Here is a 21,038-nt window from a genome sequence, read left to right on the forward strand (position 1 = left end):
GTTCAATTCCTTGGTACCACATACATAGAAAAAAGCTGGAAGTGGTGCTGAGGCTCAAGTGGTAGAGCTCTAGACTTGAGAAAGTCCAAAGACAGTGCTCAGGCCGTGAGCTCAAGCCCAGGACTGGCAAAAAAAAAAAAAAAGACAGAAGGGAAGGGAAGGGAAAGAAAAGGGAAAGAAAGGAAAGGAAAGGGAAGTTTTAACTTAAATAGGCCATGGCTGGCTTCCTGCCTGCTTCCTACTGCAGGCAGGCTTCTTTTTCATTTTCTCTGCTTGCTTTCCAGAGAAGCCCTCTTTTCTATCCAAATCTGCCTTCCCAATGGCACCTTATTCTTGCCTTCTGATATGGTCCCACAAATATTTTCCTGAGCACTTCCATATTCCAAGGCCTGCTGGAAGACAGATTTAGCCTCAGTCCCTCACGTGAAGGCAGAGTCATGAGTATTAAACTCAGGAAGAACTGGGTGTTTTTTTGGAGGGGGGGTTGGAGAAGGGCATTCGGCAGAGGGGTAAATTAGTTTGGAGGTAATAAGGAATGAGTCAAAATTATTCAAACAGATTGTAATTACCCAGTGTGCCCTGACTTTCATCTTCGCTTACCAAAGCAAAGCGTGTTTTGTCTCTTGGCTGCCTACTCTTAAAGCCTAGCTTCACTAAACTTGAAGCCTTAGTGCATGTTCCAAATTTTGTGTAAGGCCTGTAACTCATAGCTTGGCTATGCAGGTAATTGCTTGCCATCTTGGTATTGGTTCTTCTTTCTCACAGACTTTAGCCTGCTATTTTTCAAAGTATATTGTATGTATCTATGGAATTATCACAATGAAACCCCTTCCCCTGTACTCTATCTATCTATCTATCTATCTATCTATCTATCTATCTATCTATCTATAGTATAGGGCTTGGGCTTTGTCTCTGAGCTCATTTTGCTCAAAGCTAGTACTCTGCTACTAGAGCCACAGTGCCACTTCTGTTTTTTTTTTTTTTCTAAGTAGTTTACTAGAGAAAAGAATCTCATGGACTTTCTTTCCCTGGGTGGGCTTCAAACTAATCCTCAGATCTCAGCCTTCTGAATAACAAGGATTTTAAGCATAAGATGTCAGTGCCTGGTGAATTTTTGTCTTTGAAATTATGTTAGTCATATTGGGCTGGGAGTTTGGCCTAGTGTTAGACTGCTTGCCTAGCATGCACTAAGACCCAGGTTCAATTCCTTGGCACCATATCCATAGAAAAACCAGAAGTGGTGCTGTGGTTCAAGTGGCAGAGCACTAGCTTTGAGGAAAAAGCCCAAGGAACAGTGCTCAAGCCATGAATTCAAGCCCCAAGACTCTCAAAATAATAATAATAATAATAATAATAATAATAATAAATACCTTTTTAAAAAGAAAAGAAATAATGATGGTCATATAAAACCAAAGGCAGTAAAGAATATTCTGTGTAAATTGTCAGGATAAAACAGATGGTAAAATGTCCTAAAAAATGTTCACATTATGAAATATTTGGCACTTCCTGCATCATTAATGCCTATCTTTTAAGAAGGCAATTTCCAAATGCAGCTAATATTTAAAATAACCCTAAAAAGTGTCTCAATTCTAAAATTTGTTCCAAATATGTAAAACATTTCTACAATAAGAGCATTCCAAGAGAAATATTCAAATATGGACTTGTTAAGAAAAAGGGAAATGCATTTAAACCTCAACAGGATAGAGGAATGGTTTCTACATGAGCAGGGTTTTTTTTTCTTCCATATATTTTTTATTGTAATTAATAGAAGGGTTACATTATATTCACCAGATACAAGGTGCATTATTTCACAAACATTGATACCCTTCTCATGTCTTGGTCCCCATTTCCCTTCTCCCACCTAGCCCCTCATCTTGTTTTTCCCCTTGTCCCTATCCTATTTCAAGTAACCAAATAAGCATATATATAATATATCAGATAACAAGGTGAAATACTGTAACAATATGAGATAATCAAGGGACAGCAAAAGAGATGAGAGATAACATAGTATATTAAGAACAACAATCAATGAGCAGGGTTTTTGTTGCTGGTGTTGTTGATGGTGTTATTGTCTTTCCTAAAATATTATTGACTGTTAGATCACACAATTCTATTTCTGCTTTGATTTATTTTCTTGGCTTTTGATCCACAGAGCAAAACAAAGGAATACAAAATTGTAGGCATGTATTCAGATGGCATCAATGTCCTAGGCTTGATTATCTTTTGCCTTGTCTTTGGACTTGTCATTAGAAAAATGGGAGAAAAGGGGCAGATTCTGGTGGACTTCTTCAATGCTTTGAGTGATGCTACTATGAAAATTGTTCAGATCATCATGTGGTGAGCACTGTTTCACATCATTTTCCTTCCCTTGAAAACCTTATCGCCTCAAAATTAGAAAGAAGAAGCTGACCCCTCCTAGGGAAGGTAGACATTTAAAGTAAGCCATTGGTGTATTTGATCATTTAATGTGCCACTCAGGAGTCTATTCATAAAATGTCTAGCTGTCAGCCATGTTCTTTTTTCCATCAAAGCCCTGGGAAATCCATATTGTATCCAACTAGCATCCATGGATTCCTTTGTTTCATGTAGAATTGGTTCAGCAGTCTGTAATCCAAAGGGCAGACATTCACACACTAGCATAAAAGGTTCAGCAAGAATAGCCTGAAATGTTGCTTGATCCTGCAGAAACCTCGACTCCATTATCTGTTTCTAAGTAAGGCTAATAAAACTTATCCCCAGGGTTAGGAGAAGTACACTAAGTATAATAAGTCATGTAAACCATTCTCCCCAAATCTATGACTAAATAACAGTAGTAGCAGCAGTAGTGTTGCTTCTTATTGCTAGCACATACGAGAATTGTCATGGCTAGAAAGAATTTCACATCCGTATTTTTCAGTAAAGGCTAAGTGAGATAAGCAGAGATGGCAATGAATTGGATATATGTACACTGTGTTTATATGTATGGCATGGAATTTGATCATATTTGCCAATTTGATCATACAGTCATAAACCAATACCCCAATTTGCATACCCCATACACCAATTTGACCATACATTCTTGCTGTTTGCAAATTCTCCTTCATTTTTAGATGGGTACAATTTAAGGACCATGCAGGATACTAAAGCCAACCTCCAGTAGCTCAGAATTCCAAACAAAGACCATGGCTTCATGCTTTACCCTCTTCTAGCTGAGTGTACAGGCAACACTGCCTCCTCCCCCATCCCCCAACCAATCACAAGAAACACCCTGATAGCACAAGTGTGTCTTTGCTCTGCTCACTTTCCAGTTACATGCCATTGGGTATTTTGTTCCTGATTGCTGGGAAAATCATAGAAGTTGAAGACTGGGAAATATTCCGAAAGCTGGGACTTTACATGGCCACTGTCTTGAGTGGGTATGTCTGATTTAAGAGAAACAACAGAAACTTTATTGGATCTAGTATAGAATTGTTTCTAAAAGGTTTTAAAGGCAGGGAAATATACAGTTCAGAGATAAGAGCAGGGAAGCAGGGCTGCCCTTTAACAGCTGTACTGTAGGTGGATCGTGCTGTGCTAATTGCCAGCTCTTGGCAGAACAGCCTGGTCCAGGCTTTTCCACTGCCTTGATTGGTTGTGTTTAAATCATTTCAAAGAAGAGAAAACCCTACTTATAGCCTCTTTGGGCTCTCCCTTGACCTTTATTTTCTCAAGAACATAAACTAACCAAGCAGGTAAGAATAGCCCTCCACGTGCCTGCAGGTTGAGATAAATTAGGAAGGATGAAATCATGAAATCAGACTCAAGCAAATAGGAGTAAGAGAGCTGGTTGGTTCAAATACTGTTGCTGAACTGGTAGCTGCTGCCAAACCCTCTCTGATCAGAGTGTCAGAAAAGGTTCTGGGGAAACTATCAGACTGGAAGAAATTGTGTGGGGCTTTAGTAGTCATAAAATAGGAGGGCACTGAGGATGAGTCAATGGCATATTTATTATAATCTAGTTACTAGTCCCTTAAGAAAAGATTCAGTGGGATGGGTTATGAACGGTGCCCACAGAGACCCAACCAAGGGCAGAAAATGTCATATAGACTAAGAAATATAGACCAAGGGAATATGTCATCATACGTATTTGATTCCCAGAGGTCAAACACCCAATTTAAGTGATCCTCTCACCTCCTGGAACCTGATGGCATTAGGAAAGTTTCCACAGCACAATTCTGGCACTTAATCTGTGTTTGAACAAAGAGAGCCCGTGCTGCCTACCGTAGAAGCAGCCTGGGTTCATACACTGTGAGAGCTGAAGTCAAGCCCCAGCATTAAAGAGACCAGAAAGGCAGAGGCCCATCCAGCTAATGTAGGACTACTCAGACAGGCAGGACTAGACACTGTGTCTGAGCAGCATTGTGGCTGAGGTTTGTGATACTGAGCCATTTCATAATAAAGTTCTTCAGTTTTTTTTTCCACTTTCCCTATTTAGGTTCCTAGCACAAAACTAAAAGCCCTAGCTAAGAACTCATGATGTTTAGATACCAGCTCTCTGCTGTGACTTTCAGGACTCATCATTGCAATGACCATTTCTTATTATTTCAACCTTATATAAATGATCTGGACACTGTTTAGCTGCCATTTGCCAAGTGGCTCTCATTTCTTTAGCCCTCCTATTTAGAGGAATCAGGATAGTTCTGTGTAAGACAGAGCAGTTTGAGAAGGCAAGAATAACAAAGGAAAGGAAATCAATCCTGAATGATTAAAAGCAGAGACTTTTTTCCTTCTGCACCTTTGGCTTCCACTGTACACAGTGGGCATCATTCACAGCACGGTTCAGGAGGTCAGTGGTGGGGACAGGGCTGTGTGTGCTGTGGTAAGTGTTGTACTGCTACGCCATGATAGGGATAAAGATGGCCCCAAGAAGGAAACGATCTGCTGTACTTGAGAAAATTTAAAGGAAAGCTTCATGGAGGAAAGAGAGAGGTTAAGCTGAGTCTTAGAGGAGTGTTAAGAATTCAGCAGCAGAGCCCAGGCAGATGTAGTGGCTCATGTCTGCAATTCTAGCTACCTGAGAGATGGAAATCAGAGAGATCAAAGTTTGAGGTCAGGTTAGGAAACTAAAGTTCAAGAGCCACGTCAACCAATGGGCTAGGCTTGGAAACAAGCTCCTGTTATCCCTGTTACGAGGCAGGCCCAATGACTGAGTGCAGCAGTACACATCTGTCATTCTCAGCCATGTGGGGACGCCCAGGTAGAAAGATCACAGGCCAGACAGGCATGTAGTGAGACCCTACTTGGAAAATAACCAGGATGACAAAGGACTAGAGATATGTCTCCAATGTGAGGCCCAGTTCAATCTCCAATACCAAAAACAAAAAGAAAAAGAAAGAAAAGATCAAGTGTGAAGCCTTGTCTTTGAAGTACCATCTTTGAAGCCATGTATCTCTTTTGTTCACAGACTTGCGATCCACTCCATTGTAATTCTCCCACTGATATATTTTATAGTCGTACGGAAGAACCCTTTCCGATTTGCCATGGGCATGGCCCAGGCTCTTCTGACTGCTCTTATGATCTCTTCCAGGTGAGTAGAAGACTCTCAGGAAAACACCTCCGGACCATACTGTATGCGCTCACTTCATGAAGCAGATCTTAGCTTATGCATTTTGTAGCTATCTTTGAATGATGACCTCCATATATTCTGTCCTTGACCTTTGAACATGGTTCTCTTGAATACTTCCCTGCATTCTTAGCATGATCTGCAGCTAGGAGTGAGTTTCAGTGTAACCAGGATTAGTGGTAGATAGATTGTCTTCTGATTCCTAGACTGACCCAAAGTGGTTTGGGCACTTTGGGGTTTTGTTGTTATTTGGGGTGTGTGTGTGTGTGTGTGTGTGTGTGTGTGTGTGTGTAAGAGAGGTGTCTCTTCAGGAAGGGATTCTTCAACCATAGCTCTTTTTTCTTTTTTATCATCTAGTTCGGCCACGTTGCCTGTCACTTTCCGCTGTGCAGAGGAAAAGAACCAGGTGGATAAGAGGATTACTAGGTTCGTGCTGCCGGTGGGTGCCACCATCAACATGGATGGCACCGCGCTCTACGAGGCAGTGGCGGCTGTGTTCATCGCTCAGTTGAATGACTTGGACTTGAGCATTGGCCAGATCATCACCATCAGGTGGGGCGATGGGGTCTCACATTCGTTCGCATCATGGTGTATCTGGGAAGGGAGGCCCTGTGGGTTGTTTTGCTTGCTTTACGCAGTCCCTTCACAAGACTGGGGACAACCAGTGGCTTCATGGAACACTGTGTTCCTGCTCCAGGGTCTGAACAGTCAGACCATTGCTCTGTACTCATTTCAGTGCACCTAGTAGGTACTATGTGAAAAAGCTAAGGGAGAGTGCCCAGGCTCTGAGTTCAAGACCCAGTACAAGTATCCCCCCCCCCCAAAAAAAAAAAACTCAAAGAATTCTTTGTGGAAAGAGAATAGATATCCAAAGGAATGCTGAGGGTGTGTCACAGAACTTTGTTTAGAGTGTGCCAAAGAAGGAAAGATCAGCCCCCTGGGAAGGGGAAGGAAACTTCCTGGAGGGCAAGAGAAATACAGATAAGTCATTAGTGACGAATAAGAATTTAGTAAGCTAAGAGAGAGTTAAGAGCCATCTAATATGCTGGTCCTGAGTCAGCTGTCTTTGTCTGAATCTCAGGGATACTGTTATTAGCTTGGGCAGGAAACTTGAATTATTAAGCTTCTATTTTTCTACTGTTCAAATGAGGATAATAATAATAATAATAATAATGCCTACAATGCATTCAAATAGTGGTGACTAAGTCTGATAATGCATTTAAAAGCCTTAGGGCCTCCACAGTAAACTCTAGGTAAATATTAGGAATGGATGACATTATGTAGTGAGAGTTTGTAGGAAACTCAAATTTGGGATTTGGAAAATCCTAATTTTAAAGGCAGACAGGGAAGAGAACATCCATGAGTGACAGTGAAAAGAAGGTAGAGACAGGAGGAAGTAAGAACCATGATGACATAGAGATCAAGAGAAGAAAGGTTTTTCAGGGATGGAAATGGTTCACAGAATCAGATCCTAGAGAAAATTAAGCTCAAATGAGGATATAAATGGCTTGTTTAAGGATATGGTTGAAGTATCATTAGTGGACTTTGCCAGAGTTGTTTCTGTAAGACAGTACCATCTATCCAATATGGAGGCCACTAGTCATAGGCTGTGGTGGTCATCCAGAGGCTGGCTGAATTGGACTGCACAGATATAAAGCAATTCCATCATTTCAGAAAGTTCTAGTACACATTGGAGTGGCAATCTAGCTACAGTGGAGTGGCAAGATGGATTAAGAGTTAATCTGAGGAATTTAGTTGAGTTTAGAGTAGAACATTAGAATGAAATGGACTCTCTAGATCTACTTATTTAAGTTGGAGTTAATTTCAGATCCCTGCACAGTCCAATTCTATTCTTGAAGAGTAGGTTCACGATGTTCTAACACTGTACACTTTAAATCATGAACACCTGCTAGTTGCTTGAAATTGACCAGACTAGTATGAAACTGAAAAGACCAGTATGAAATATGGAATATCTGCTGGAAAAAGGGGCTATACAGATGCTGCCTAATCTACAAAATATAGTAGTGGCTAAAGAAGCCAGTGCCAAAAAAAAACTTGAATAAAGTTCAGAGGGAATGACAGCAAACACAATGTTAAAACCTTGACTTGTGCTCTGGAAATTTTCTGTTCCACAGCTACCTGGGTGGTTCCTGAAGTTTTTACTTATACATTTCCAAGTGGTTTGCCCCACCTCCCTCACCTGACCTGGAAAATTTAGTCTGCACAGAAGTGGTTAGCAAAAAGTGATTGTATGAGATACTAGTTTTTTGATGTATTCATGAATTTATGATAAATTCTCTCCCTTGTTCTTAATCATATATTTCCTAGATCTTCCTAATCCATTTTCTTTTTTTCTCTTTTTCTTATCCTGACTGCCAGGGAAATCAACTTTGGACCTCAAGGCTAACTAGCCAATTCACCGCCAAACTTCTGGCCCGTACTCTGGCATATTTATTAATCATACTCACTGATGGCCAGGGACTATGAGTTAGTAACCACCCTGAGGCCCAAAGTAATCATTGATTTCAAACCTCCGTTCTAAGAAATAATAAGCATCAGTTTTAACTTTACAGGTTTGTTGTGATTGTTCGTGTGGCTAATGGTTAAAGAACGTTTTAGACATACAAAATATGACACTGCCATCTGTGTTCTGGACATCACAGAAACAGAAATAGAATACTGTCCCTCTGTGGTTTCAGTGTAGCATTCACTTACCCCAAGTTATAACTGACTTAAAATGGGATACTCTTGTATCAAAAGATTACTATAATACCTCAGGCCTAGAAAAAGCTCAAAATGTTTATTTTACATTTTAGGGAACTGGGAGATTTATTTTTTTGGAACGGATTCCTACACATACTATGATACCTTGGAGATGGAACCAAAGACTAAGCTTAAGCCTCATTTATTATCTCATATGTACCTTACACTAGCAATTTGGAGGGAATTGTATGCAATGTTATTAGTGTGCATGCCTCATTACATGAGAGCAGATGTGAAGTTTCCCACCTGGTGTCATGTCCATTTTGCATTTTGGAGAATTTGGGACATTTGCCTTTCAGATTAAAGATGCTCCAGCAGTACTAGGTATTTTGGTGAATGCTCTAGCCATAGTGGCAGCAAGGAAAAGGGTAGAAGTAGCAGCAGAAATTGCATATTTGGATACCTCAAGTGGATTCATCTTTACAGCAGACCTAGAGACATCACATTATTCCTATAGAGCAGACAAGAAATTGAGATTCAGAGAAGTCACCAGGAAAATGAAAGAGAGGAGTGATCTCAGATGTGTAGTAGAACTCATTCTAGTTCACTTCCCTGCCTCCAGCTGTGCTGAGCTGAGCTAGATGGCCTGTACCCAAACTAAGTGTAGTGTGAAAAGAGAACTCGATGTCTGAGGCAGTGAAATTTTTCTCAGCCAGTCAGCTTAAAAGCACTGGGTGGCTCACATCTCTGATCCTAACTATTTAGTAGGCTGAGAAAAGTTTGAAACCAGCCCAAACAGAAATGTTCACAAGACCCATTTTCAACTCATAACTGGGCATAGTTGGATATCCCTGTTATCCAATCTACAAGAGGAAGGCCTGAAATAGGTAGATTGTGGTTTAGGCATGTAGTGGAACATGAAATATAAGCCTACCTCAAAAATAACCACTGTAGGGGCCGGGAGTTTGGCGTAGTGGTAGAGTGCTTGCCTAGCATGCATGAAGACCCGGGTTCAATTCCTAGGTCCCACATACATAGAAAAAAAAAGCCAGAAGTGGCAGAAGTGGTGCTGAGGCTCAAGTGGTAGAGCTCTAGCCTTGAGAAAGTCCAAGGATAGTGATCAAGCCCTGAGCTCAAGCCCAGGACTGGCAAAAAAAAAAAAAAAAAAAAAAAAAAACTGTACGGATGGGAGTTTGGCCTAGTGGTAGAGTGCTTGCCTAGCATGCACAAAGACCCAAGTTCAATTTCTTGGTGCCACATACATAGAAAAAAGCCAGGAGTAGTGCTATGGCTCAAGCAGTAGAGCTCTAGCCTTGAGAAAGTCCAAGGACAGTGCTCAGGCTCTGAGCCCAAGCCCAGGACTGGCAATTACTACTACTACTACTACTACTACTACTACTAATAATAATAATAATAATAATAATAATAATAATAACAACAGCAATAACCACTGTATAAAGGAGTAGAAGTGTGGCCCAGTGGTAGAGCACCGGCTTAACAAGTGGATAAACCCTGAGTTCAAACCTAGTACCATCAACAAAAAAAAAGAAAGAAAAAGGAAAGAAAAAAAGACAGACTCTACAAGCAAGAATAAGACTGTGATTAATAATGAAATGTTTCAGGAGGAATCAATGGTCTTGTTCACAAATTGCATCCATTGATGTATTCAGTTCAATTCTTTTTTAACCAGGCCTAAAATACAGTTAGATTTTCCAAAGACATAGATGAGAACATATCTAAAGGATTATGAAAGCCTGGAGAGATTTTTTTTTGTTTTAGGGGGCTTTTTTTGCCAGTCCTGGGACTTGAACTCAGGGCCTGAGCACTGTCTTTGGGCTTTCTCAAGGCTAGAGCTATACCATTAGACCACAGCACCGTTTCTTGATTGTTTCTTCTATGTATTTGGTACAGAGGAATTGAACATGGGTTGTTGTACATGTGAGGCAAGCACTATCACTAGGCCATGCTCCTGGCCTCCCAAGCATAGACTTTTTAGGAGGTATTAGCACAACCCCGGAACTCTCTAATTTACTGTGTATTGGTGGCCATAGTCTTGGAAGGAAAACATATTCATCAACAACCTTCAGCTTGCATTTGCTTGTGTCCTTTAAATGGTCTCTTCAGGAGATACATAGCACACACAATATCCTAAGAATGATGACAGTTTTTGAGTAGAGAAGCCTATAGATTCTGAGTAGGATGAGGTAGTCCTCTAGTTTAAACTGGAAGTTTCTTCATATTTACCTGGTCATCCAGTGATATTTTTGCAACTGAGTAAATCCTGCCCTAAGGGTGAGTCCATGGTTTCAGAGCATATTGAAGGTGCCATTCAAGATAATCCAAGGGGATTTTCAGAGCATGATGAATCTTGATTAAAACAATAAATATATTGCTATTCAACACCTGTACAGGGGCTGGGAGTTTGACCTAGTGGTAGAGTGCTTGCCTAGCATTCACGAAGACCCAAGTTCAATTCCTAGGTACCACATACATAGAAAAAAGCCAGAAGTGGTGCTGAGGCTCAAGTGGTACAACTCTAGCCTTGAGAAAGTCCAAGGACAGTGCTCAGGCCCTGAGCTCAAGCCCATGACTGGCAAAAAAAAAAACACCTGTACATCCTGCAAGGCACAAGTGGCTCACTTCTGTAATCTTAGCTGTTTGGAGGCTGGGAATAGAAATCTGAGGCTCACTGTTTGGAGCCAGCCCAGGCAGACAAACCTGACTCTTATTTCAAATTCATCAGCAAAAAGCCAGAACTAGAGGCATGATTTAAATGGTAAAGTCCAGCCAGGAATGGAAACAGCCAAGTAAGAGTAGGAAGCTTTGAGTTCAAATCTATACCTGCAAACGCAAACACACACACACACACACACACACACACACACACACACACTCTATACATCATAAAGTGAACAATCCCTAATGGTACATATTATCTATCCAGAGATTTTTTAACACATGGTAATAAAGTTAATCTAGCTGCCTCTCCTTAATTCCAAGTTTGTTTTCATTTGTCACAAGGGGTATCCACTGGGAGAAAGAAATAAGAATTTGTACCTTGGACAAGAGTCACATATTTTCTTAATTCACTGCCCTAAGAGGTACCTCAGAGAGGTCAGGAGTCTTGTGATGTCCAGAAAGTACATTAAACCTATTTAACCATTGACTTTATCCTTGGCCTTCACTTGAAATATCCTTGCCCATTCAACTGACCTTTACTTATCCTTCAAGGCAACTGAAATTCCTGACTCTTTATTAGTTGCTCAATAAATGACTAGGCAGGTGAGTATCAGGAAGAAAAGAGGAAGAAAACAGGTGGAGAGGCACGTGGTACATACTTAGGATGGATGAATGGATGGGGAAAGCATTCCTTACACATTCTACTTGCAAAACTCTTGCATTCCTTTTGAATAACTCTCTGGCTCATTTGACATGTCACTCATGACAATCTTTTCTTTTTTTTTTGTCCCAGAATGGTCTGCACCATTTCCCCCCTGTCAGGCCATGGTGTCACCTTCCTAGCCCTCATCTGTCCCTGCTCTTATCCTATATGCCTGTAGCAGGTCCTTAGTAGATAACCAATTCTTAGTGCTCAATTTTCCCAAATAATAATCACCATGGAGACTGTTTCAGGCCAAGAACCTTGAAGGGAGAAATAGGAGGGTCTAACCCTTTCTGCTGGTGTGTTTTGGCTACAGCATCACAGCCACAGCGGCCAGCATAGGAGCTGCTGGCGTGCCTCAGGCCGGCCTGGTGACAATGGTGATTGTGCTGAGTGCCGTGGGCCTGCCTGCAGAGGATGTTACCCTGATCGTCGCTGTCGACTGGCTCCTGTGAGTTGAAACAAATGCCCTTGCCTCAGCCAGATGGGCAGACTACTTCCTAGTCATGGAGAATCAGCACTCTGTCATCACCCTCCCTTCAGATTGCCCAATGAACCATCTGTTGCTGCTTTAATTTCCCTCTGTCCAGGCCATCTGATAACTGTACTCAAACATTAACTCCTGCTGGGCGCAGTGGCTCATGCCTATAATCCTAGCTACCCAGGAGGCTGAGATCTGAGAATCATAGTTCAAAGCCAGCCCAGGCACTACATAAACCATGAGACTCCTATTTCCAATTAACCTCTAGAAAATGGGAAGTGGGGCTTGGCTCAAGGGTAGGGCGGTAGCCTAGAGCTGAAGAGCTCAGGAACAGCACCCAGGCCCAGCAGTAGGGTGGTAGCCTTGAGCTGAAGAGCTCAGGGACAGTGCTCAGGATGAGAGTTCAAGCCCATGACCAAAAATAACAACTCCTCATCACTTAAACCTGAGATGTTTAAAAGCCAGAAAGCTCCCTTAGCTCATGATGCCAGGTTAACTGCTGTAGAGCTAGGCAATGGCGAAGATAAACAGGATAAAAGACTTTGGGAAAGCCCCAGAGCCATCTTGACACTGTCCTCAACCTGATTCAGCTTCACAGACTCAGAACCACCTTTTTTCAAAGTCAATACATATTTCCAAGCATTCATAGAGTTGTCTAGCCCATGGCAGGCACAAAGGTTTTAGGGTATGCCTGTTCTTAGGTCTGAATCCCCATCCAGCATCTAGTTTGCTTTATGACCTGAGGCCCAGTTGTGTTATACATCAGGGACAGATGTGGGAAAACTCTGCCTACCTGGTTGGCTTATTGTAAGGACTGTGTGGAGTCATGTGAGCTCAGAATCTAGACCCAAGTCTGGCATTCAGTACATGCTCAATAAATGGCAAGTTGTATTGCCAGGCTGAGGAAGAACTGAACTCCCCATCTGATGCCTCTGTCTTCTCTAGGGACCGGTTCAGGACCATGGTCAATGTCCTTGGTGATGCATTTGGGACAGGCATTGTGGAAAAACTCTCTAAGAAGGAGCTGGAACAGATGGATGTTTCCTCTGAAGTCAACATTGTGAACCCTTTCGCCTTGGACTCCACAGTACTGGACAGTGAAGACTCAGACACCAAGAAGTCATATGTCAATGGAGGCTTTGCAGTGGACAAGTCAGACACCATCTCGTTCACCCAGACGTCACAGTTCTAGAGTCCCCAGCTTGGGGTGGCTAGAGTGATGAAGGACATTTCCATGTGTCATCTCTTAGCAAGTTCAAACATTCAGGAAAAGAGAAACGCTCACTGATGGGCAATTGTATTTTTAACCTGATAAACAGAACTCCAAATTCTTTTCTACGTTTGGCTTCCTAGCCTCTGCTGGCTGGGTTTCAGTATTTAGTAGTGGGGTAAGATGAAACAAAGTCAAATAATATAGAAGTCATATTATCAGAGTTTTGAAAATTCTATTAAAACCAAGTTTGAAAGTCTACAAAGTACTAAACTTGAAATCAGTAATTAATGTCAGAGAAATTGCTTTCCCATGCACAGAACAGTTTGGGGGAGTGAGTGTGTGTGTGTGTGTGTGTGTGTATGCGTGTGTATGCATATATATATATGTATATATCATTGTTACAACTTTATACTCAGGCTTTCCACTGGCATGGATTTCTTTACCTCTCACTTTTTATAAATTATAATGCATCCAAACGACCCCACTTGTCAAAATGACCACTTTGAACTTATCTCCAGACAATTTCAAAGAAATTATTTTGAGAAAAAAAAAACAACAGAAAAAAACGGATCAGCACAGTTCTGCAATGATCACTTCAAGACTCACACAGGGTCTAGGGGGAAGAGAGAAGGGTTCTTTTGTCAATATATTGTATTGGGACACTGTTCATTGTTGACTCAATGTTCAGTATAGAACTACACATGTATGTATGTATTATTCTTTTCATGTAGTTTTCAAGAGACAGAGATCAAAGTTGAACTGTCAATGTGCAATGAGGAGCTTTCCTTGTACTTAGATAATAACTATAATCCCAGCCTGATCCAGGTTTACCAGTCCTTTCTCAGGACCACTGGAATGAGAAATTATGCTGTACCATCAATTCATATCTATGGATTGCCCCTAAAGCAGAAATATTTAAGGTGGTATGCCAGGGTGACAGAGCCATTCATTAATAACGTCCTGGTTCCAATGGCCTGGAAGGTATTTTATACTCACTCTGTATACAATTATATAGAAAGGTATTGCTGCAAAAGACACATGTACTTGGCTTCAACTGGAAGGTGTTCATTCTTCCAAAGCCACTCATACCCACCTACAGAGGCCAGTACTTTGCTGTACAGGCACTTTCTTTAATGCATCAAGGCCTTGAGCAACAGTGAAAAGCTACCAGCAAAAAGACATTCTAATTTCCTTTCCATGGCATTCACTTACCACCTTGCAGTGAAGCTGTCCCTAGCCTGGATTCTTGCAGACTGGATTCCTGCAAGTTGAATTTACAACATAAAGTCATCAAAGCAGAGGTTCAGGGGAAATTCTCTCTGAGCCCCCAGCATTGTCTCCTGCTCCAGAGAAAATTCTTCTAACTAGAAATCTTGGCCCTGCTCATTGAAATCTTCTGCTTCTCATTTTCTTGCTAATTTATAAATTTATAGTTTATTAAAAAGTCTTGCTTCAATTCTCATCTTGTAAATAATGCTTAGCATACACTTGTACTTACACTGAACGAGATCTCAAATACTTGTGTTTCTGGAGTACTGTGTAGGCACCATCAACCCATGCTTTTATAGTTAATTAACCAGACAGTGTGCCAAAGATAGCAGAAAAGTAAATAAATGGTCAGTTCTGACCACATGCACCTGAAATCTATGTGAAAAATGATACAGAATTGTTGTGTAAACATAGCAACCAATGATTCAATGTGAAAGTTTCAAGACAAATATTGGTATCGTTTTTAGGAAATAAAACTTAATCTAAATGATGTGAATGGATCATTTCTTTTTTTTTTTTTGAATGGATCATTTCTTTGGGGCTGAGTAGTTTTCGTCTTGTCAGATGGCTCATATTAGTGGCACCAGTATTGCCAGAGCTGTTTGTGAACTTGGAGCTTCTACAACCAGCCTCTTCACACACTGCTGTTAACTCATTTAAAAAAAAAGAAAGAAAATTCTATTTCAGTCTCAGTCAACATCTCTCATTCTTTCTCCTCTGCCTTTTCCGTCCCCTTCTGTTTTCTTTTATCTTATGTATGGACATGGGTGTGGGAAGATAAAGAAGAGCCAGTTAAATTAGTTCTTACAAGATTATTGGTTTAAAGAAAAAAAAAACTGGTTACCCAAAAGAGTAAAAGACAGACCTTGAGCAGAAACAAAAATCTGATGCTTCATGTTTACCAGTGTAGAGGAAAAGGCAGAAATGCAGTACCACTGGGAATAATTGAGCTCCTATTTTGTGACCCAGATCAAAGTAGAATTTTGCTAAAAATTGATGTCATAGGAAGCAGATTTATCTCCACGGGCTGATGATTTGGTTTCACTGAAGGACTGATCTTGCCTTCCTCTGAAATAGATCTACAATGTATGAATGGCTGGATTCAGTATTCTTTAAGAAATGGCATGGAAGCAAGGACCTGGTAGCTCACATCTGTAATCCTAGCTACTCAGGAGGCAGAGCTCTGAGGATTGAGATTCAAAGCCAGCCCTGTCAAGAAAATCCATGAGACTCTCATCTCCAATCAATTATTCAAAAAAGCCATAAGTGGCACTGTGGCTCAAGTGGTAGAGTGCTAACTTTGAGCAAAAGAAGCTCAGGCCTTGAGTTCAAGCCTCAGGACCAGCAAAAAAAGAAAGCAAGAATGAAGGGAGGAAGGAAGGAAGGAAGGAAGGAAGGAAGGAAGGAAGGAAGGAAGGAAGGAAGGAAGGAAGGAAGGAAGGAAGGAAGGAAGGAAAGAAGGAAGGAAGGAAGGAAGACACATTTGTTGAAAGAACTATAGCAGCTGAGAAGAGGACCTCCTGGTTACCTTAAGGTAGCAATCCCATTTACAATATCCAGAAAGTATTTCCCAATTGTCCATGTTTACTCTTCAGCAACATTTCTCCATTCAAATAAGTTGTCTCATGATTTGTTCACACCCCTAGATTTAACCAGCCGTTTTCTAGGATGCAGTTCTACCACCAGGTTCCGGCTTTATTTACATATCCAGACTTCTTTAATGGCTTTCTCAGAACTTATCTACATACTTCCAAACTATCCTGAGCAAGATCATTAGATTCATGCTCAACTTTCTCACTCCCAACCCCTACTGTCAACACAACAAAGTCTATAAAACTAGCCAAGCGTGGTGCTAATCCTAGCTACTGTGGAGGCTGAGATCTGAGGATTGCAGTTCAAATCCAGTCAAGGCAGGAAAGTCGATGAGATTTTTATCACCAATAAACTACTCAGAAAACGCCAGAGGTGGTGGTGTGGCTCAAATACTAGAGTGCTAGCCTTGAGCAAAAAAAGCTCAGGCACAGTGCCCAGGGTATGAGTTCAAGTCCCAGGATTAGTGCAAAAACAAACAAACAAAAGGAGTGTAAGACACTCCTGAAGATATGCCCAGAGAACATTTCCTTGTCCATACACACAACCTTCACAATCTCCTCTACAATTACCTCATTCCTTCCAAACTTGGGAAATTCTTGGCCTCAGTCCAAAGACCCCATTGTTTCTTTCCTCCTGGAAACTAGACAACAGTATCCTGGCATGTAATTAAGTATTGCCTTATAGTAACTAATAGGAGACTTGATGATAAAGTAATTAAATTGAGTACCACGAATCTCATTTAAATCAATACCCTGACTTCATACTGTTAAGAAAGGAAACTACACTATGTGTCCACAGAAATGTTTACTGTTCTCAAATGGGGTTTGAAGGATCTGAACTCCTTGCAGAAAATTGGGGGCAGGGAATCCCACCAGCACGGAAAACCACAAGTTAGCTAACTTGTCACAAATCCTGTCCTGAAAGATAATCTGAACTGTCAAAAGTTCAGTAGTCACACATGAAACATCTCATTGTCCTAATAAAAGAAAAGCTAATCAAAGGAGGCTTTCTTCTACCTTAGAACTCTTTCCCCCCCCGGATCCAGTACTACACTGTGTACACAGTAGATGCTTAGTAAATGCAAGCTAATGGAATAGAGTCAGTTGTCAGGACCCACTGAACACAGGATAGCATCACAAGCCTGGGCTGAACTTCTCTTAGGCAATGCTGAATGAGTTTTCTTGACCAATTCCCACACCATGAACCAAGCACTTCCAGCAACAGCACCTATTGCTTCTAATCTGTTTCTGGAAACCATCCCACTAAAACAGGTGTGATATTCATCTCTACTCAAAATACCAATGAAAGTGTCAGGAAAAGGAACCGGGAGGTTTATTTTGAAGGGAGGGGAAAGGAGAATTTCCTTAAATGCTAGGTATAAACATTAAATTCCAAAGGCAGGAAATCGAAACAGAAAGCACCCCTTGTCCAACTAAACAAGTGACTAACGTCATTCTAATGACTGTCAAGAGACCTTAGTTACCCCATCTCACTGCCTGAAAATACTAAGTTCATGCTTTTCAAACCCTCAGAATTTTCAGGATATAACACAATAAACATCATGATGACAAACAGATGATACCCAAAAAAGTGGCACCTTGACCATTTTGAAACCAGACACACCAGATCTTGAAAACTGGCTCTCATTCTTGGGCTTTATTTTTATTTGTTGTGAGCCTTAGTATCCTTAGAAAGAAAATAGGGAAATAATTAAAAATGAGGTAAGAAGCCAGGTGCTGGTAACATACCTATAATTCTAGCTATTCAGGAGGCTAAGACCTGAGCACCAAAGTTTGAAGCCAGGCTAGGCAGGATATTCTGTGACACTCTTATCTCCAATTAATATTCATATATGTGTTTGTATGTGTATATGTATATATATGTATATACATACATGCATGTATATATATGTATGTACAATTTCATTTCATTATATTTTTTCAGTACTGGAATTTACACTCAGAGCCTTGCATTTGCTATGCAAAAGCTTTACCACTTGAGCTACAACTATGGCCCTGACAAGGGAATTACAAACTGAAGCAAAACAGGCAGAAATTCTTTTTTATGATTTTTAATGACAGAGCTAATCCAAAACACAGTACATCATAAAATTCTTCATATTCTTACATACTTTAAAGGCAAGATACCTCAATTTGCAATTCTGCCTCCCATCTGACTCCTCAAAACTTAATTCCTTGAGAAAGGGAAAGTCAAAATTCTAGTAGTTTGAACGATAGAATTAGCAAGTGAAAAAGTGGCTTCTAATAAAAATGGGCATCTGTACTCATAAAAGCAAATATGATATGCTTCTGGCCCTCCTTCCTCTCATCTTCCTCTTCCTGCTGACTCAAACTATGTAAGCCTTTCATAGGGTACACTAATTTAAGATCTGGTTTTGCCAGTCCTTCTTGTAGAACCTATTTTCTTAAAGTAATTCTTTCAGAAAAAAAAGTAATGGCGAAAGTTTCCTTCTACATTTATTAACAGCTGCTAGAAACTGGGTGTAAAGGCACACACCTATATTGCCAGGACTTGAGAGGCTAAGGTAGGAGGAGCTTGAGTTCCTGGCCAATCTGGAAGACACAGCAAAACATTGTCTCAAAAAAAAAAAAAAAGGAGTAAAGGCTGGTGGGGAGGAGATGTTAATGGTAGAGCACTTACCTAGCAAAATCAGAGGTGTATAATTTAAAAGAAATTAGCCTCCTTAATTTGACATAGAAATTTAACCTTTTAAATCAGGTCTGATGTCTCTTGATATAATATTCTCTTTTCCAAGATTTTAAAGGGAGGTCAGGGATGCATGTTAAGTCTAACACCAAAGCAAATGAACAGATAACTAAAACAGATTTATCCAAAAGAGAAAATTAGGCTGATGGTCTTTCCCCACCTGGAGGACTTAGCAGGTTATTGCTCTAAATAGCAACTTCCTCAGCTCCCACAAGACATTTTTGTAGGAATTCTACAATGTGCTTTCCAGATAAATAGAAAAGCCTCTGAGACCCAACTATTATTTTCTATTTTATGATCAAAACAGAACCCTACTATTCCAGATGATAAAAAAAAATGTGAGTCCCAAACCGCAAAAACTTTAATCAGCAGCTCTCACCTGGGCACAAAAGACTGAATATTGGATTTGGTTTAACAGAGATTAGACACTGGCAACTCAATACAGATAACTAAGATGAAGTGACACTTCTCCAAGGATGTATTGGTCCATTATCTGGATGAGTGAGCTCTTCTTCGTCCTCCTTCAGCTTTTTATTCATTTGTCCTCAGTGATATCTGTCTGAAACATCACATGCTACATCTGGCACTGAGAAGAAAAAAGAGTCATACAATCAACACAACCAAGTTCTGTTGGCAAGTAGCTCAGTCTTGAAATCACTTGATGAGCTTTACATGTCTTTTCCCCTAGATTCCCAAGTTTGAAGGGGAACACATAGAGTAAGGTAAAGTTCACCTGCGTGATTTGGGGCAAGTTTTTTTTAATCTCTTTGTATATCAAACTGTTGACACTTATTATCTGGAGTCAGTATAATCCTCGGTGCATGGTAAATGTGCCAGAACTGACTAGGTATTAGGTATTACTGAGCTGAACTGCTAAATGTGTTCCAATCTATTGTATTGTAGAATACAAATAGTAGGTGAGCATGGGAAGGATGCTCGAAGTTTCTTATCCTCAAGAAACTCAGTCTAGCTAGGCACTAGTAGCTCACGCTAGAATTGCTACTCTGAAGACTAAGATCCAGGATCACCATTCAAAGCCAGCCCAGGGCAGATCAGTCTGTGAGACTTTTATCTCCAATTAACCACCAAAAAGCTAGAAATGGAGTTGTGGCTCAAGTGGTAGGATGCTAACCTTGAGCAAAAGAGAGAGAGAGAGAGACAGAGACAGAGACAGAGACAGAGACAGAGAGACAGAGAGAGAAGCAAAGTGCTTGCCTAACAAGTGCAACACCCTGAGTTCCAAACCCACCCACCCCCCCCGCACACAAAAAAAAAAGAAAATAGGAAAAAAGAGGAAAAGAACTCATTCTACTATAGAGGTTCCTAATTCAAACAGTGAGTCAGTTTGCTAGCTATGTCCTTTGCCATACAGAAGCTCTGCAGTTTAATGCAGTCCCACTTATCCAGACTTTCTCTGACTTGATGTGTTTCTTGATTCTTATTGAGAAAGTTTCGACCTGTGCCAACGAGACCTAGTGTATCTCCTATTCTTTCTTGTAAGGTTTTCAGTGTATTTGCTTTTATCTCAAGGTCTTTGATCCATTTGGAGTTAATCCTGGTTCAGGGTGACAAAGAAGGGTTCAACTTTAGTTTTCTGCAGGTGCTTAACCAGTTCTGCCAGCACAACTTGTTGAAGAGGCTGTCTTTCTTCCATTCTATTTTTTTGGCTCCCTTATCGAAGATTAGGTGGCCATAGGTCTGTGGTTTAATATCTGGGTCCTCAGTTCTATTCCATTGGTCTTTGGGCCTGTTCTTGTGTCAGTACCAAGCTGTTTTGATAATTATAGCTCTGTAATAGAGTCTGAAGTTTGGTATTGAAATTCCTCCTGCGCTATTCTTTCTGCTAAGAAGTGTTTTTGCTATACGGGGTCTTTTATTATTCCATATGAAATTTGGATTGCCTCTTCTATTTCTTTAAAGAATGACATTGGGATATTGATGGGTATTGTGTTGAATTTGTAGATAGCCCTTGGCAAGATTGTCATTTTCATGATATTGATTCTTCCAATCCAGGAGCATGAGAGGGTTTTTTTTTTATTTCTTCAGTACTGGTAGGAGTTACTGGTAGAAGTACTACTATGGGGTTATT

The 21,038-nt window shown here is 40.6% G+C and overlaps 2 protein-coding genes across 2 annotated transcripts in view; one reads left to right on the forward strand and one right to left on the reverse strand.

Moving 5' to 3' along the window:
- Slc1a1 (solute carrier family 1 member 1) overlaps nucleotides 1-15,189 on the forward strand; it is a 69,862-nt gene extending 54,673 nt beyond the window's left edge. Inside the window, exons 7-12 of the mRNA XM_090329718.1 lie at nucleotides 2,153-2,337; nucleotides 3,288-3,395; nucleotides 5,423-5,545; nucleotides 5,939-6,133; nucleotides 11,983-12,117; nucleotides 13,093-15,189. Of these exons, the coding sequence (XP_090185844.1) occupies nucleotides 2,153-2,337; nucleotides 3,288-3,395; nucleotides 5,423-5,545; nucleotides 5,939-6,133; nucleotides 11,983-12,117; nucleotides 13,093-13,339 (993 nt within the window). The 3' untranslated portion in view covers nucleotides 13,340-15,189. The remainder of the gene's footprint in view (nucleotides 1-2,152; nucleotides 2,338-3,287; nucleotides 3,396-5,422; nucleotides 5,546-5,938; nucleotides 6,134-11,982; nucleotides 12,118-13,092) is intronic.
- Nucleotides 15,190-19,288: 4,099 nt separating this feature from the next.
- Spata6l (spermatogenesis associated 6 like) overlaps nucleotides 19,289-21,038 on the reverse strand; it is a 29,488-nt gene continuing 27,738 nt past the window's right edge. The window contains exon 13 of the mRNA XM_090329719.1: nucleotides 19,289-19,535. The gene's annotated coding sequence lies outside the window, so the exon portion shown is untranslated. The remainder of the gene's footprint in view (nucleotides 19,536-21,038) is intronic.

Source organism: Megascapheus bottae, chromosome 3 (assembly GCF_031878675.1).
Source record: "Megascapheus bottae isolate mThoBot1 chromosome 3, mThoBot2.hap1, whole genome shotgun sequence".
Lineage (NCBI taxonomy): Eukaryota > Metazoa > Chordata > Mammalia > Rodentia > Geomyidae > Megascapheus > Megascapheus bottae.